This window comes from Bos mutus, chromosome 11 (genome assembly GCF_027580195.1).
Source record: "Bos mutus isolate GX-2022 chromosome 11, NWIPB_WYAK_1.1, whole genome shotgun sequence".
In the NCBI taxonomy this organism is placed as follows: domain Eukaryota; kingdom Metazoa; phylum Chordata; class Mammalia; order Artiodactyla; family Bovidae; genus Bos; species Bos mutus.
Genome location: NC_091627.1, coordinates 45,452,387 through 45,469,336, shown reverse-complemented (window position 1 = coordinate 45,469,336; position 16,950 = coordinate 45,452,387). Strand labels below are relative to the sequence as shown.

Genomic DNA, 16,950 nt, shown 5'->3' with positions numbered 1-16,950 from the left:
TATCTTTTCAATATAAAGACAAAATAATTTTTCTGGACTAATGTATAAAGTATAAGTAAAAGTAGTTTGACTCTAAAATATGAAAATCATATATATATGTCAATGAAGAGATTTTTATGTTAATTGGATTATATTGTTTGAAATGTCACTTATGAAACAATTATTTTTCTTGAATATTTTAATAACCAATTTTCTGCCTTCTTCTCCTAGAAATATTTTGTTAGAGTTGCATGGCATAATTAAAATTACTTTTGAACTGTTCTGTGATTATCAGCTCTCTGAAACTTTTTTCCAATTTAGGGAAGTGTTTATATCATTAAAATCTAAATTTTAAACAGTTTTATTATACATTCCAGTTTGGGGTGTTTTTTTTTTTTTTTTTTTTTTTTTGGTGGGGGCCACGCTATGCAGCTTATGGGATCTTAGTTCCCTAACCAGGGATTGGACCCAGGCCCATGACAGTGAAAGCACAGAGTACTAACCACTGAACTGCTGTGAAGCTCTCCCTGCTTTTGTTTTAAAATATTAATAAACATAAAAGCAAAATGCTGGTACTAAGTACTCCATAAGTATTTTTGAAGGACATAATACTATCATAGTGCTTTTTGTGCTGTGAAGTCAGAATTTTATTTTTAAGAGTACCTTTGTTTTCAAATTGAAATTTGTAGTAAAATTTAGAATTTAGTGGAACACATCTATCTGCTCAGTATGATTTTAATGTAGCTCTTTCAACTTTTAAGTCTTGTTATTCCTTTATGTTATTATATAAAGTATTGACTGAATATGAATTATGTTGAAAAGGCCCATTAAAAGCTGTAAAGATTTAAGGTCTTATAGTATACAGAAACCTGGTCTTTGACGACTTCACAAAAACAAATTCAGTGACATATGGTGTATTTTTGATATATTCCAGAATGAATTTTCAGATTCCTAAGTGATCTCTGCTTGTGTAACTACTAGAGACCATTCCAAAATTAAGTTCATTTTATGTTTTTTTTAAAAGCAGAAATTTTTATATATCAGTTTGGGGTGGGACAACTTAGTATAGTGAAATAAAATAAGCAACAATAGATATTGTACCTCTAAGAAGGTTCAAATTTCCAAAATCAGCATACCATAATGTCAATTTAGAAGAGATGCTAAGAGCATTAACAATTCAAAGATGCTATTTCAGAGAGCACCTAGAGAAGTAGACAAAAATCTTAGATATCACATCTTTTGAACTTAGCCCCTCTAAAACATATTATTGATTTGCACTCTTTCAACCTCATAGAGTATTAATTCGAATATTTTTGAAGACTAAATATATAAGCAAGTATCAGGTAGTATTAATTTAATTCATCTTTTGCTATTGTTTTCTAGAACAAATCACTGAAACAATTTCACCTAAAAAACCAGAAGAATCCTTTTATAGTAATAGCTATAATCCCTTTAAAGAGGTACAGACTCCACAGTATTTGAACCCATTTGATGAGCCAGAAACCTTTGTAACTGTAAAGGATTCTCCACCCCAGTCTACAAAAAGAAAAAATATAAGACCAGTGGACATGAGCAAGTATCTCTATGCTGATAGCTCTAAAGCTGAAGAAGAAGAGTTGGATGAGTAAGTACATTTCATTTTGCAATCATCATATTTTAACTAAAGAGGTCTTTCTGTAATATATCTTTGTGTGCATGTGTGCTCAGTCATGTCTAACTCTTTACGACCTCATGGACTGTATAGTCCACAGGCTCTTCTGCCCAGGGGATTATCGTGGCAAGAATTCTGGAGTGGGTTGCCATTTCCTCCTCCAAAGGGTCTTCCTGACCCACAGATTGAACCCGCATCTCCTGCCTTGGCAGGTGGATTCTTTACCACTGAGCCAGTTGGGAAGCCCTAATGTACCTTTAGTTGGGTAAAAAGAGGTCTGCTGCTGCTGCCTCTGTTTAGTCACTAAGTCATGTCCAACTCTTTGGAATCCAATAGACTGTAGCCCACCAGAGTCCTTTGTCCATAGGATTTCCCAGGCAAGAATACTGGAAAGGGTTGCCATTTCCTTCTCCAGGGATCTTCCCAACCCAGGGACTAAATCCATGTCTCCTGCATCAGCAGACAAATTCTTTACTGGTAAGCCATCAGGGAAACCCAAAAAGAGTTCTGTCCCTACGTTAATATACAGTTTATAAGTTAGTATCTGTCTCATCCCAAATCTAAATTTTTATAATCTTGACCCTCATTCTTTCACCCTCTTTCACATGATTATGTATGCATCTTAAACTAACAAATGAAGGAAGTATGTTTCTGGAGTCTCTGGTTAGAATTCCAACTGTATCTTCCCAAGCAACTATGTTATAAATGGTACATAAGTGTTTTTAGTTGATTCTTGAAGGCATTACACTTCAGTTATGTTATGGGTCTATTGTGGGAGCCAAGTAATTATTTCTGATAAAGATTTGGTGAGAAGATTTATTCAAATGCCAAGCAATGAGATCATGACATTTATAAATTCAGAATTATCTGCTTTTGCATTATTATTTCTACCTAAAAGAGAGGTTTATTGACCACAGGCTCAATATATAAATAGTGTGATTAGGGCTTCCATTTTACTCAAATCCAGATTAGGAATAGAAGAGTGCATTCACATCGTATTCTGGAATTGTACACTGCAACCCATGTGGCTGCACACTGTGGCCCTGAGTATGTTTGAAAAGCACCAATAAAACTTTTAGCCATAATGGAGTAGCATGGAGTATTTATAGCTTCTTGTCTTACATAACTAAAAAACTGAATAAAATGTATAAAACAACAGTTTTCGGACATAAAATTGCACAGGACCCCTGAGAGAGCAGAAACAAGGAATGTGGACACTACAGTGGTCCAAGCTTTATTAATGGGAGAGTATTTCCAAGTGCAGTTCAGGGAGAGAGAACCCAAACACTCCAGAATCTCCCTGTGCTGAGGAGGCAGTTTGGACTTTGAAGGTACGAGGTAGCTAGAATTTGTGTACAGAGTATCAGAGAGGAGAAAGCTACTCATAAAGAGTTTCAGCAATCTGTAGAAAGTTTCTCTTGAGTCTTTGCTGCTGCTGCTGTCACTTCAATCGTGTCCGACTCTGTGCCACCCCATAGATGGCAGCCTACCAGGCTCCCCCGTCCCTGGGATTCTCCAGGCAAGAACACTGGAGTGGGTTGCCATTTCCTTCTCCAATGCATGAAAGTGAAAAGTGAAGTTGCTCAGTCGTGTCTTGACTCTTAGCGACCCCATGGACTGCAGCCTACCAGGCTCCTCCATCCATGGGATTTTCCAGGCAAGAGTACCGGAGTGGGGTGCCATTGCCTTCTCTTGAGTCTTTAACTGAGTACTAATCAGAGTATAGGGCTTCCCTGGTGGCTCAGACAGTAAAAAATCTGCCTGCAACACAGGAGACCCCGGTTCGATCCCTGGGTTGGGAAGATCCCCTGGAGAAGGGAACGGCTACCCACTGCAGTATTCTGTCCTGGAGAATTCCACGGACAGAGGAGCCTGTTGGGCTACAGTCTGTGGGGTCACAAAGAGTCAGACTTTGACTTCACAATCAGAGTACACATATGAGGAAGTTACTGAGAACAAAGGATTAGACAGAACAATCCTGGGGTTCACTCAGGATCAAGAGTGGTTTGGATTTCCACCAGCCAGAGAGAAAAGACATCCTAACATTTGGGACATCGAGTTGAGTCCACAGAAAAGTATTGTCCCAATAGTGGGACTAAATTAACCCTTGACTAAAGGCTGTTGTAGGCTTTCCCAACGAAGTTTAAAAGCAAATCTCAAAAGAATCAGAATAATTTCACATAATTGTATCCCACACGGAGCCCAAAAATATTATATTAAAAAGAATGCCAAAAAATTCAGCATCCAACACAAAATTCACGATGTCTGACAGGCAATCAAAAATTGATCAGGCGTGGAAAGAAGCAGGAAGTTCTGACTACCAATAAGGAGGAAACTCAGTCCTTAAATATGGATGCAGAAATGGTTCAGATGATGAAATTAATAGACAAATGTGGTAGTTTAACTATTATATAAATATACTCCAGATATTCAAGAAGGTGGAAGAAATTATGAGCATGGAATACAAAAAGTAAATTCAGGTTCAGTTTATAAAGAGGAAATATACAAAATCTGATGAAAAATACACTGGATAGGATTAATCCCATGTTAGATACTGCAGAAGAAAGTATTAGTGAACCTAAATACTTAGCAATAGAAACTCTCCAGATTAAAACATAAAGGGAAAAAAAATGAACAGAGGATCAGTGGGCAACTTCAATTAGCCTAACATAAGTGTAACTGAAGTTCCCAAAGGAGAGGAAAGAAGATGAGGGAAACAGAAAAACATGTGTAAATCTACAGGTATGAGCAGCTGGATGAACCACAAGAATGATGAAGAAAACTGTACCCAGGCTTCTTAACAAAAGCAATTCAAGTTAGAAGATAGTTGGGGTAATATATAACTACTGAAAGAAAGTAAGAAAAGTCACTCAGTCGTGTCCAACTCTTTGTGACCTCATGGATGCACAAGGTTCCTCCATCCATGGAATTTTCCAGTCAAGAGTACTGGAGTGGGTTGCCATTTCCTCCTCCAGGGAATCTTCCCGACCCAGGGATGGAACCCAGGTTTCCCGCATTGCAGGCAGATGCTTTTACCCTCTGATACATAGTCCAGGAAAAAGAAAAAAACCTGCCAAAACAAATTTTTATTTCCAGGGGAAAAAAAAAAAGTCAAAATAATGGACATGTCCAGACATGCAAAACCTGAGAGAACTCATCATTATCAGACATGCTTTGCAAAAAATGTTACAAGGAAATCCTTCAGGCAGGAGAAAAATGACAGTATTTGGAAATTTGGATCTACACAAAGGAATGATCAGCACAGGAAGTGGCAAATAGAATATATATAAAATACATGTCTTATTTTTAAAAATCTCTTTAAAAGATAATTGATCATTTAAAGTGTAAATAACAGTATATTCTGGGTTTTGGATAGGGGTAGAAATAAAACAAATGACAGTAGTCACACAAGGGCTGAGCATGGGGAAATTGAATACTGTTTTAAGCTTTTTATACATGTTATTTGAAGATATACAGTACTATCTTTTTTTCACGGATGACAATCATTTATGTAGAAAATTATAAGGAATTTCTACAAAGACTACTATAACTAAAAAGTAAATTTAGCAAGGTAAAGGATACAATATCAATTTATAAATTCAGATGTATTTCTCAATAGTAACAATTAACAATCAGAAGTAGAAAATTCTAGAATACCATATATAAAAGCATCCAAAAAAAAAATAAATAAATAAACCAAAACTCAGGGATAAATTTGGACGAAGATGTTCAATGCAATACCTGTGTGCTGAAAACAATTAAACATTGCTGAGACAAATAAATGGAGAGAAATGTTATAGCCATAGAGTCAAACTGATCCATAGATTCAGTTCTATCCTAATCAAAATTTTGGTGTATTTTCTGTAATAATTGATAAGGCTAATTCTAAAATGTATACAGAAATATGATGGACCTAGAATAGCCAAAAGAATTTTGTAAAAGAATAAAGTTTGAGTATTTACACTACCCAGTTTCAAGACTCATTAACCAAGACATTCTAGTATTGGCTTAAAAGTAAACATATAGTTAAATGAAAGAGAACATAAATAAATCTATAGCTAGACCCACACATATATTGCCAATTGATTTTTGACAAAAGCAGCACAGGAAGTCAGGCAAGGATAATCTTTACAACAAATGGTGCTCAAATAATTAAAGGTCTATTTCCCCCAACCCCTCCAGAAAAGAACTGCAGTCCTTACCTCACAACAAATATAAAATTTTACTAAAAGTAGATCATATACCTAAAAGTGAAAACTGAAACATGGGAACTTTTAGAAGAAAACATAGGAGAAAAATGAATTAGGCAAAAATTTCTTGAATAGAATGCAAAAAAAAAAAAGTGAAAGTAAAAAAGTTATAATTTAGACTTCTTTAAAGTTAAATCTTTTGCTGTTTAAAAAATACATGTGAAGATAAAAAGGCATGCCACAGTGTAGCCAGACTTTTTTGTAAAATACCTATCAGTCAAGACTTCTATCAAGTATATGTAAAGAACGCTAGCTCAGTGATAAGACAGACCGTCTTTTTTAAAGAGAGAAAAGATTTGAACAGACATTTCACAGAAGATACAAGAATAGCCGATGTGTACATAAAAAGTTGTTCAACATCTTAGTCATCAAGGAAATGCAAATTAAAACCATGTAAGATACCAGCACACACCCACCTGAATTGCTCAAATTTAAAAGACTTTACTATACAAGATACTGTCAGGGACATGGAGGCACTGGTACTCTCAGAACTCTCAAAGTTCTAAATGTAGCTATTTTAGAAAAAAAAAATTTCCCGTTTTTGAAAAAGTTAAACATATTCCTATTGACCTAACCATCCCATTCCTAGGTATTTAACCAAAAGAAATCAAAGCGTATGTCCACAAAAACTCATATACATGAATATTTAACAGCTTTATTTATCATAATAGCAAGATATGGTAATAACCCCAGTGTCCACCAATAGTCAAATAAATAAGCAAATTGTAGTGTATGCATAACAGTGGAATACTGCTCAGTAATAAGGAACAAATTATTGATACATATAAGTGCATGGATCAGTTTGAAAGTTGTTATGCTGACCGAAAGAAGTCAGACCAAAAAAGAGCATATACTATATGATATCCTTTATTTAAAACTAGAAAATACAAACAGTCTGTAATGAGAGAAAGTAGACCCATAGTTGCCTGAGACTGGAGGTGGAGGGAGGGATGGATGGATTAAAAGGGATGCAAGGAAACTTTTGGAGAATTGGAAATGTTTGTAGTCTTGATCGTGCTGATGGTTTCACGCTTATGTGCATATATAAAAAACTCATCAAGTTATACTTTTTAAATATGTGCCATGTATATCAATCATACCTAAATAAAGCTGTTAAAAAAAAACAAAAACCCACAGCAATATTTAATTTTATTAACGGAAATAGTCTGTCACATGAGTGATTCCTAGCCTAGATTTCTTGGGCTTTAGGTTTGTTTGATGAAAATAATTGATGTGAAACAGGGGAGATCTACAGAATATTTTACATTTTTGAAAAGCTAAATAATGATATTTGCTTACAGTGGCTATATGGGTCTTTGTTTTCCTTGGAAATACTGAATTGCATTGAACTGATGTTATTTAGACCTTAAGAAAAATAGTTATTTCTTTCAAAATGCAGTGTAGTAGGAAATTTTTTCAAAATATGGGATATATGGGTTGAGAGGAGAATAATAAAAAGGCTCCTTTGATGTACAAAAATTGGGAGCATTTGCTTTGTGCAGTAAGAAATGTCATCCCTCTCCTGTACATTGGTCAACTCCCATTTTGAGCATTACTTTGCTTCTAGGTGCTGCACTTTACAAGGGGCATTGATGATTCAAAGCATTAACAGAGTAGAGTGAACAGTCATTAAAATCTTCAGAAACCACATCAAATGAGCAGTGACTGAGGACATAGGGACTGTTTGACTTAGTAAAGAAGTGGTTTAAGGGAACTATAATAACCAAGTTTAAATATTTGTAAGGCTTATTTGAAAGAAGAAGGTAGTTGACTTGTTTTCTGTTGCCCTGGAACTGCATTTCTTAACCTTTGCTCATTTTACAGCACATGGGTAATAACTCTCACATGTGCTACATGCTTCCATGGGCATAGCTAGGTTTTAATAAAACTAAAAAATAGTTCTTACCTCCTATAAGAACAGGAATTATGTCATGACAATCATCTGATTCAAAACCCAGGTTGAGATCTCAATACTAAATAATAACTATACAGGAGTTGAAAAAGTTGGCTCTAGCTGAAGTTGTTGTATTTGTTTTCTTTGAAATGGCTAATGTGTGATCAAAATAAAATTTCTCATGGGTGGTGTAGGTGCTGAGTAATAACCACACACCTAGAGTATTTGAATGTAAATGCAAACTTTAAAGACAAACATTCAGTCACTCCAAGATGCATGAATATTACACAATGTACACACACCCTGCTCTCTCCTATTAACAAATTAAAGAGACATTTAATGTTTGCTTAAACTTTTAAAATGCCTTAATAAAAACTAAAATCAGAATGACTAGGTGTTTCCTTTTGACCATTCTTTTTCTACATGAAAGTCACAGCCTTTACAAGTTTCCCATGAGTAAAGAACATTCTGAATTGCTCAATCATCTGAGGTTACCAGAGGAGCCTACAAACACTCAGCTTTTTTTGTAGGAACATTATCCATAAATCTCAAAGGTTGCTTGTCAGCTACTAATGTTCAGGAAGAACTCTGTGTTAATTACTTACCTGGTATTTCTCATCCTTGTCTCTAGAAGTTCATAGGTCCAAATTAAGTGGCAAAAATCTTCCAGAAGTTGTTCTTACTTCAATAATAAGCTTATGACTTTTCATCAAGATGCCTGTATGACTCATCTTCCATTACCAAACTCTTCCTGTGTCTTCTGACATAAAACTATCACAAACAAATAGTGCTGAGTTCTGTGATGTGTAAAACAGCCTTCAGAAATTCAGCGTACCTGTCAGCTCCAAGAGAATGTATGCATACTTAAGTGGCTTTAGCAGTTGTCCTTTACACTTATCAACTGTATGGTTTTCTCAGTTTTCTCATGTTGGGGGTTAGTTCAGCCCTTGCAGTTATGTAGGAAAACTGAGAAGTGATAGAGCAATAATATTTTTCAAAGCATTTATGAGATGAACTTTTGAGGTCCAACATGAAATCATTGGTGTGGGTGTACATCGATTTCTCAAGGGAAGTTGTCATTGAAGTTTAATCAGAAAAGCCACACGCTTATTTTAATACTATTGAATTGTTTTCCCAAAAAAATATAAACTTTCAAAGTGAGAGGAAGAGAGTATAAGTTTCACTCCACACTTTGTTCACTGTGTTTGCTAACCCTATTTCTAATCAACGTTAGTTCTTCTTTCTGTAATACTTTTTCTTATGTTTTTTTAAAAAATGAATAATATCATTTAAAGTTACTCTGTCCAATTTTCCACTTAATATAACTGAGTTTTTAATTCACAATGAATTAATGATACTACTAATGTATTACTTTTGAACAGTACAAGAATAAAAATAATTCTTGTTTATTCATAGTGATATGAGATGCCTTGAAATAGATGATTCAGATCAGAGTTGATTAACAGAATGTGGAAATTATGCTAATTCCTTTAATAATTTTTCCTTACTAAAAATGCTGTTCAAGTATTTTTAAATGTACTTATTAGAAATTATGTAATTTTTTTATTTTATTTTTTAATTTTACAATATTGGTTTTGCCATATATCGACATGAATCAGCCACAAGTATACACGTGTTCCCCATCCTGAACCCTCCTCCCTCCTCCCTCCCTGTACCATCCCTTTATAAAACTCCTAGAGGAGAACATAGGCAAAACACTCTCCGAAATTATGTAATTTTTGTCATTACCAAGGAGGGAAAAATTTGTGTGGGCTCAGTTGCGTCCGGCTCTTTGCAGCCACATCAAGAACCTAGAAAAAGAAGAGCAAATACACAAAGCAATCAGAAGAAAGGAAATAAAGAGCAGAAATCAATGCAACTGAAAACAGAAAAGCAACAGAGGGAAAAAAAAATCAATGTCACAAAGCAGTAGTTCTTTGAAAAGATTGATAAAATTGATCATAGCATAACTTGTAGCAGAACCGATAAAGAAAAAAGAGAGGATACAAATTACCAATACCAGAAATGCAACCAGGGATATCATTACAGACCCTGCAGACACACAAAGATAACAAGAGAATACCACAAAAGAAAGTTTACACACATAAATTTGACAACTTCAATGAAATGGGCCACTTTCTCAAGAAAGACAACTGTAACTCAGCCAATATGAAATATATAAGCTCAATAGCCATAAAAATGATTTTTAAAATTCAGTTTATAATTTTAACCTGGAGAAGGAAATGGCAATCCACTCCAGTACTATTGCCTGGAAAATCCCATGGACAGAGGAGCCTGGTGGGCTACAGTCCATGGGGTCGCAAAGAGTCAGACACGACTGAGCAACTTCACTTTACTTCACTTATAATTTTAAAGCTCTCCAAAAAGAAATTTCCAGACTTTCTTTTCGCAGGAGAATTCTATGAAACATTTAAAGAATAATAATTACCAATTCTGCACAGTCTCTTTCAGAAAATAGATGAGGAGACACTTTCCAATTCCTTTACGAAATTAGTATTACCTTGATACCAAAACCAGACAACAACAGGACACAAAAAAATAAAACTACAGACCAGTATCCCTCATGAATGTTCCTTAACAGAATATTGTCAGACATAATTCAACAAAATGAATTATACACCATGAATAGGTAAAGTTTATCTCAGGAATACCAGGCTGTTTTAATATTTGAAAATTAATCAGTATAATCTACCATGTTGATAAACTAAAGAATAAGAATTACATGATCATATTTATCAATGCAGAAAAACATTTGTCTAAATACAAAGTATACCAAAATTCAAGTGGTTAGAGGGAGGCGGAGAGATGTGAAGAAAAAGGATAGTTCTAGATATCTGTGTAATACTAAATAAGTTAAATAAAAGTTGAATGCAACTCAATATTGTAAATTCAGTTATATAAAACACACTGAAAAATTGCCTGTCTTAAGGCATTTTGTCATTTTCTTCTGTTAAGTACAAATCCTTTGCAATGTGCCCAGTATACTACTGGAGATCAGTGGAGAAATAAATCCAGAAATAATGAAGAGATGGAGCCAAAGCAAAAGCAATAACTGGTGATAGAAGCAACATCTGATGCTGTGAAGAGCAATAGTGCATAGGAACCTGGAATGTTAAATCTGTGAATCAAGGCAAATTGGAAGTGGTCAAACAGGACATGGAAAGAGTGAACGTTGACATTTCAAGAATCAGCAAGCTAAAATGGATTGGAATGGGTAAATTGAACACAGATGACCACTAAATATCTACTACTGTGGGCAAGAATCCCTTAGAAGAAATGGAGTAGCCATCATAGTCAACAAGAGTCTGAAATGCAGTACTTGGATGCAATCTCAAAAACGACAGAATGATCTCTGTTTCTTTCCAAGGCAACTCATTCAATATCACGGTAATCCAAGCTATGCCGCGACCAGTAACACTGAAGAAGCTGAAGTTGACAGTTCTATGAAGACCTACAAGACTTTTTAGAACTAACACCCAAAAAAGATGTCCTTTTCATTATAGGAGACTGGAATGCAAAACTGGGAAGTCAAGAAACACCTGGAGTAACAGGAAAATTTGGCCTAGGAGTACGGAATGAAGCAGGGCAAAGGATAATAGAGTTTTGGCAAGAGAACGCACTGGTCAAGAGAACGCACTGGTCAAGAGAACTCTACACATGGACATCACCAGATGGCCAACAACAAAATCAGATTGACTATATTCTTTGCAGCCAAAGATAGAGAAACTCTAAACAGTGAGCAAAAACAAGACTGGGAGCTGACTGTAGCTCAGATCATGAACTCCTATTGCCAAATTCAGACTGAAATTGAAGAAAGTGGGGAAAACCACTAGACCATTCAGGTATGACCTAAATCAAATCCCTAACGATTATAGAATGGAAGTGAGTAATAGATTTAAGGGGGAAGATCTGATAGACAAGAGTGTCTGATGAACTATGGATGGAGGTTCATGACGTTGTACAGGAGAGAGGGATCAAGAACAGAAATGGTATGGACCTAACAGAAGCAGAAGATATTAAAAAGAGGTAGCAAGAATACACAGAAGAACTATACAAAAAAGATCTTCATGACCCAGGTAATCACGATGGTGTGATCACTCACCTAGAGCCAGACATCCTGGAATGTGATGTCAAGTGGGCCTTAGGAAGCATCACACGAACAAAACTAGTGGAGGTGATGGAATTCCAGTTGAGCTATTCCAAATCCTAAAAGATGATGCTGTGAAAGTGCTGACCTCAATTCGCCAACAAGTTTGGAAAACTCAGCAGTGGCCACAGGACTGGAAAAGGTCAGTTTTTATTCCAATCCCAAAGAAAGGCAATGCCAAAGAATGCTCAAACTACTGCACAATTGCACTCATCTCACACGCTAGTAAAGTAATGCTCAAAATTCTCCAAGCCAGGCTTCAGCAATACGTGAACTGTGAACTTCCAGATGTTCAAGGTGGTTTTAGAAAAGGCAGAGGAACCAGAGATCAAATTGCCAACATCTGCTGGCAGGTGGAAGGCAATCATCGGAAGGCTAGAGAGTTACAGAAAAACATCTATTTCTACTTTATTGACTATGCCAAAGCCTTTGACTGTGTGGATCACAACAAGCTGTGGAAAATCCTTAAAGAGATGGGAATACTAGACCAGCTGACCTGCCTCCTGAGAAACCTGTATGCAGGTCAGGAAGCAAGTTAGAACTGGACATGGAACAACAGACTGGTTCTAAATAGGGAAAGGAGTATGTCAAGGCTATATATTGTCACCCTGCTTATTTAACTTATATGCAGAGTACATCATGAGAAACGCTGGGCTGGATGAAGCACAAGCTGGAATCAAGATGGCCTGGAGAAATTTCAGTAACCTCAGATATGCAGATGACACCACCCTTATGGCAGAAAGTGAAGAAGAACTGAAGATCTTCTTGATAAGAGTGAAAGAGGAGAGTGAAAAGTTGGCTTAAACCTCAGCATTCAGAAAAGTAAGATCGTGGCATCTGGGCCTATCACATCATGGCAAATAGATGGGGAAAGAGTGGAAACAGTGACAGACTTTATTTTGGGGGGCTCCAAAATCACTGCAGATGGTGACTACAGCCATGAAATTAAAAGACGCTTACTCCTTGGAAGGAAAGTTATGACCAACCTAGAAAAGATATTAAAAAGCAGAGACATTACTTTGTCAACAAATGTCCATCTAGTCAAGGCTATGGTTTTTCCGGTAGTCATGCATGGATGTGAGAGTTGGACTATAAAGAAAGCTGAGCGCCAAAGAATTGATGCTTTTGAACTGTGGTGTTGGAGAAGACTCTTCAGAGTCCCTTGGTCTGCAAGGAGATCCAACCAGTCCATCTTAAAAGGAGATCAGTCCTGGGTGTTCATTGGAAGGACTGATGTTGAAGCTGAAACTCCAATACTTTGGCCACCTGATGCAAAGAGCTGACTCATTTGAAAAGACACTGATGCTGGCAAAGATTGAAGGCAGGATGAGAAGGGGATGACAGAGGATGAAATGGTTGGATGGCATCACCGACTCAATGGACATGAATTTGGGTAATCTCTGGGAGTTGGTGATGGACAGGGAGGCCTGGTGTGCTGCAGCCCATGGGGTCACAAAGAGTCGGACATGACTGAGTGACTGAGATGAACTGATCCTTAAATCCTCAAAATTTTTCTTAAAACTAATCATACTTATATGGCAAGTTAATAATGATTATTGTGGCAGCTACCGTGTTACGGACTTCTGTGGAAATTATAGAGAGATGTAATCAGGAATTATTTTTTAAAATATCACCCAAATAGTTCACATGTCAATTAATTCACTTAGATTGAAGTGGGTTTGTTCAGTACTGAAACATTTAACATCAGATAGCAAAGAGTAAGTTTTGAGGGGGAGAGGGGAGACTTTTTTTCATTTTCTAATTTTTGGAGTTAAATTCTTTTTAATCCCATTTCTTTATTTTTACCTCCCTTTAAACTACTTTTAATGTTTGATAAATAACTTGGTAAGGCCTGAGCAGAGGTAAGAGAGATTCTGAGGCTATATCTCCAGCTCAATGAGAAGGAGTCTCATGACACTAACTGTTGCAACTAGTGCAGAGTGAGAGTGACATACGAGTATGGTTTATTTCACCTCTCTGGTTTAGATTACTTGGTACCCAGAGTCTCATGAGAGCTGACTGTTGTTAGGCAGAGATGTAGATACTTGGTTATTGGTTTTAAATGAATCTACTTCTGTTGCAGTTAAAAGAATGTACATAATTGAATACAGAATGCTATTACCAGTACAGACCTTATATAACTAGATGGAGTTCCCTTGGTATACTTATTATGTTTGGGTGGTTTGTGTCTTAGCCTTGTAGACTCAGAAATGCTATTGTTACTGTGCATACAAGATATTGAACTCTTGGGAACAGAATGGTATTGCCAAAAAAAAAAAAAAAAAATTGCAACAAACTAATAAAAATAACCAAAATATAAATTTATTACTTTTATTATAATAGTAATATTATAATCGGAATAGGAAGAATAATCATTGTATATACCAGATACTTGTGTTTATGGATGACTGACTAGCTTTCCTGGTGGCTCAAGTGGTAAAGGATGTGAAATTTGCTCAGTTGTGTCTGACTCTTTGCAACCCCATGGACTATACAGTCCATGGAATTCTCCAGGCCAGAATACTGGAGTGGGTAGCCTTTACCTTCTCCAGGAGATCTTCCCAACCCAGGGATTGAACCCAGGTCTCCTATATCACAGGCGGATTGTTTACCAGCTGAGCCACAAGGGAAGCCCAAGAATACTGAAGTAGATAACCTGTCCCTTCTTGCAGTGGATCTTCCCACCCCAGGAATTGAACCAGAGTCTCCAGCATTGCAGGCAAATTCTTTACCAACTGAGCTATCAGGGAAGCCCCAAATGGTAAAGAAACCGCCTTAAATGCAAGAGACCTGGCTTCAACCCCTGGATCGGGAAGATCTCCTGGAGAAGGGAATGGCAATCCACTCCTATATTCTTGCCTGAAGAGTTCGATAGACAGAGGAGCCTAGTGGCCTACAGTCCATGGAGTCGCAAAAAGTCACACATGACTGAGCGACTTTCACTTTCTTTTCACTTCTTTCAACTGGGTAAATATCTACTCATAAAGAGAGTTATCAGGAAAGGAAGATTTTCTGTCTGGACCTAAACTCTAGGTAAAGAAAAAAAACTTCTCTAGGAAGTTATAAGCATAAACCTACCCTCATGTGGATTTGATGTTATGTTGGCAGGATAGTCTGGGATCCCCCCACCAAGCCAAGAAAATAAGAAACAAAGTAGCTCCTAAACTACTTGGCAAATGCAAGCATGAAACACTGAACAGAGGCAGTCCTAGCTCAGACTACACAGGATTTCCTCAACAAGTCCTGAACTCACAATCTAGAATTACAAAATACACAAGGAAATAGTTTACTAAGGGAAGAGTCAAGACCAGTATTATAAATGCAAGCAATTCAAATGATAGATTTATCAGATAGAGACTATAAAACAAATATGTATAAATGATTAATGACTCAAATCTCTGTACCTAAGGTATTATACACAAGCCATATAAAGAAATATGCTTATGAAATTAAAATTCATAGAGAATCAAACATTAAATTAGACACAATGAAACAAGAAAAGGTTAACTGGATCTTGCGAAGAATGTGAAGGAGTTATTCAGAATGTAACACAGGAGATATAAAAATTTGTAAAAATATGTAGGAAAGAGGTAATTCAACATAATTTGATAACGATTTTCTAGCGAAAAGAATAGAGAAAATAACAAAGAGGCTATCAAAGGCATAATGGCTGATGATTTTTCAGAACTACTGAAACACGTGAGTCTCCAGACTCAGGAAAATTCAAGGAGTCTGAAGCCAGATAAATTAAAAGAAGTACACATTTAGACATGTTGTAGTAAGATTGCTCAAAACCAGACATAAGGAGACCTTAACAACAACCAGAAACGAGATAAATTACAAAAGAACAGTACTAAGCCAACAGTGGACAAAGCAATGACACCCTACTTCAGTACTCTTGCCTGGAAAATCCCATGGACAGAGGAGCCTGGTAGGCTGCAGTCCATGGGGTTGCTGAGAGTCTGACACGACTGAGTGACTTCCCTTTGACTTTTCACTTTTATGCATTGGAGAAGGAAATGGCAACTCACTCCAGTATTCTTGCCTGGAGAATCCCAGGGATGGGGGAGCCTGGTGGGCTGCCATCTATGGGGTCCACAGAGTCAGACGTGACTGAAGTGACTTAGCAGCAAGCCAACAGTGGGCTACTATTTCAAAGCACTGAGGTGAATTAACTAACAACTAGAATAAACTACCCAGCTAAACTATCATTTAAGTATGAGACTGAAATAAAGACATTTTCAGTGCCTGGGAGAATTTGCTATTAAAAGAGCTTCACTGAATGAACTTCTAAAGGATAGTACCTAACAAGTGAATTTTAACACAGAGGAAGAGATGAAATGCAAGGGAAAAAAGGTTTGGTGAGAGGAGCATTAAAAAATAAATGTTTCCTCATCTTATTTCCTTTTCTGTGGATGTGGAGAATACATAGGATTTACTTTCATTACAAACATTTTCCCAAGGGTCTGTATATAGCGAGCTGAGTGTGACTTTGTATTTTAAAGATTTTAAAATACTTCTTAAAAGGGAAGATTTTATTGTTAATGATTTACAAAACAAAAGATTAATTGTGCCTATTTCCAAATTGTAAGTTATCATTGGTTTGGGTTTTTCCTTATGATTTTCAGTATGTTCTAGTTTTATAAATAAAGGTATTACAGTATTTTAGTTGGGAATAAACTATTTTTATAAAGATTAACAGTAAATCCTTTTCATTTAGATCAAATCCTTTTTATGAACCTAAACCGACTCCTCCTCCAAACAATTTGCTAAGTCCAGTTCAAGAACTGGAAACTGAAAGGAGAGTAAAAAGAAAAGCCCCAGCCCCACCAGCCATCTCACCAAAGACAGGAGGAGTAAATGAAAACACAGGTGTTTCTGCAGGAAGAGATCTCTCCACTTCTCCTAAGGTAGGAGTTTAATCTTATTAAAACATATATTAATGTTTGTTTGTTTTCAAATTAAGAACAGTTATGGTTAGCTATTAATATTTTGATGGTATAAAAAA

The 16,950-nt window shown here is 36.3% G+C and overlaps 1 protein-coding gene across 5 annotated transcripts in view; it reads left to right on the top strand.

Moving 5' to 3' along the window:
- EHBP1 (EH domain binding protein 1) overlaps nucleotides 1-16,950 on the top strand; it is a 355,495-nt gene that overhangs the window by 168,440 nt on the left and 170,105 nt on the right. For all 5 annotated transcript variants that reach the window (XM_070379386.1, XM_070379385.1, XM_070379384.1 and 2 more), the window contains exons 9-10: nucleotides 1,363-1,603; nucleotides 16,663-16,852. In XM_070379386.1, the coding sequence (XP_070235487.1) occupies nucleotides 1,363-1,603; nucleotides 16,663-16,852 (431 nt within the window). The remainder of the gene's footprint in view (nucleotides 1-1,362; nucleotides 1,604-16,662; nucleotides 16,853-16,950) is intronic.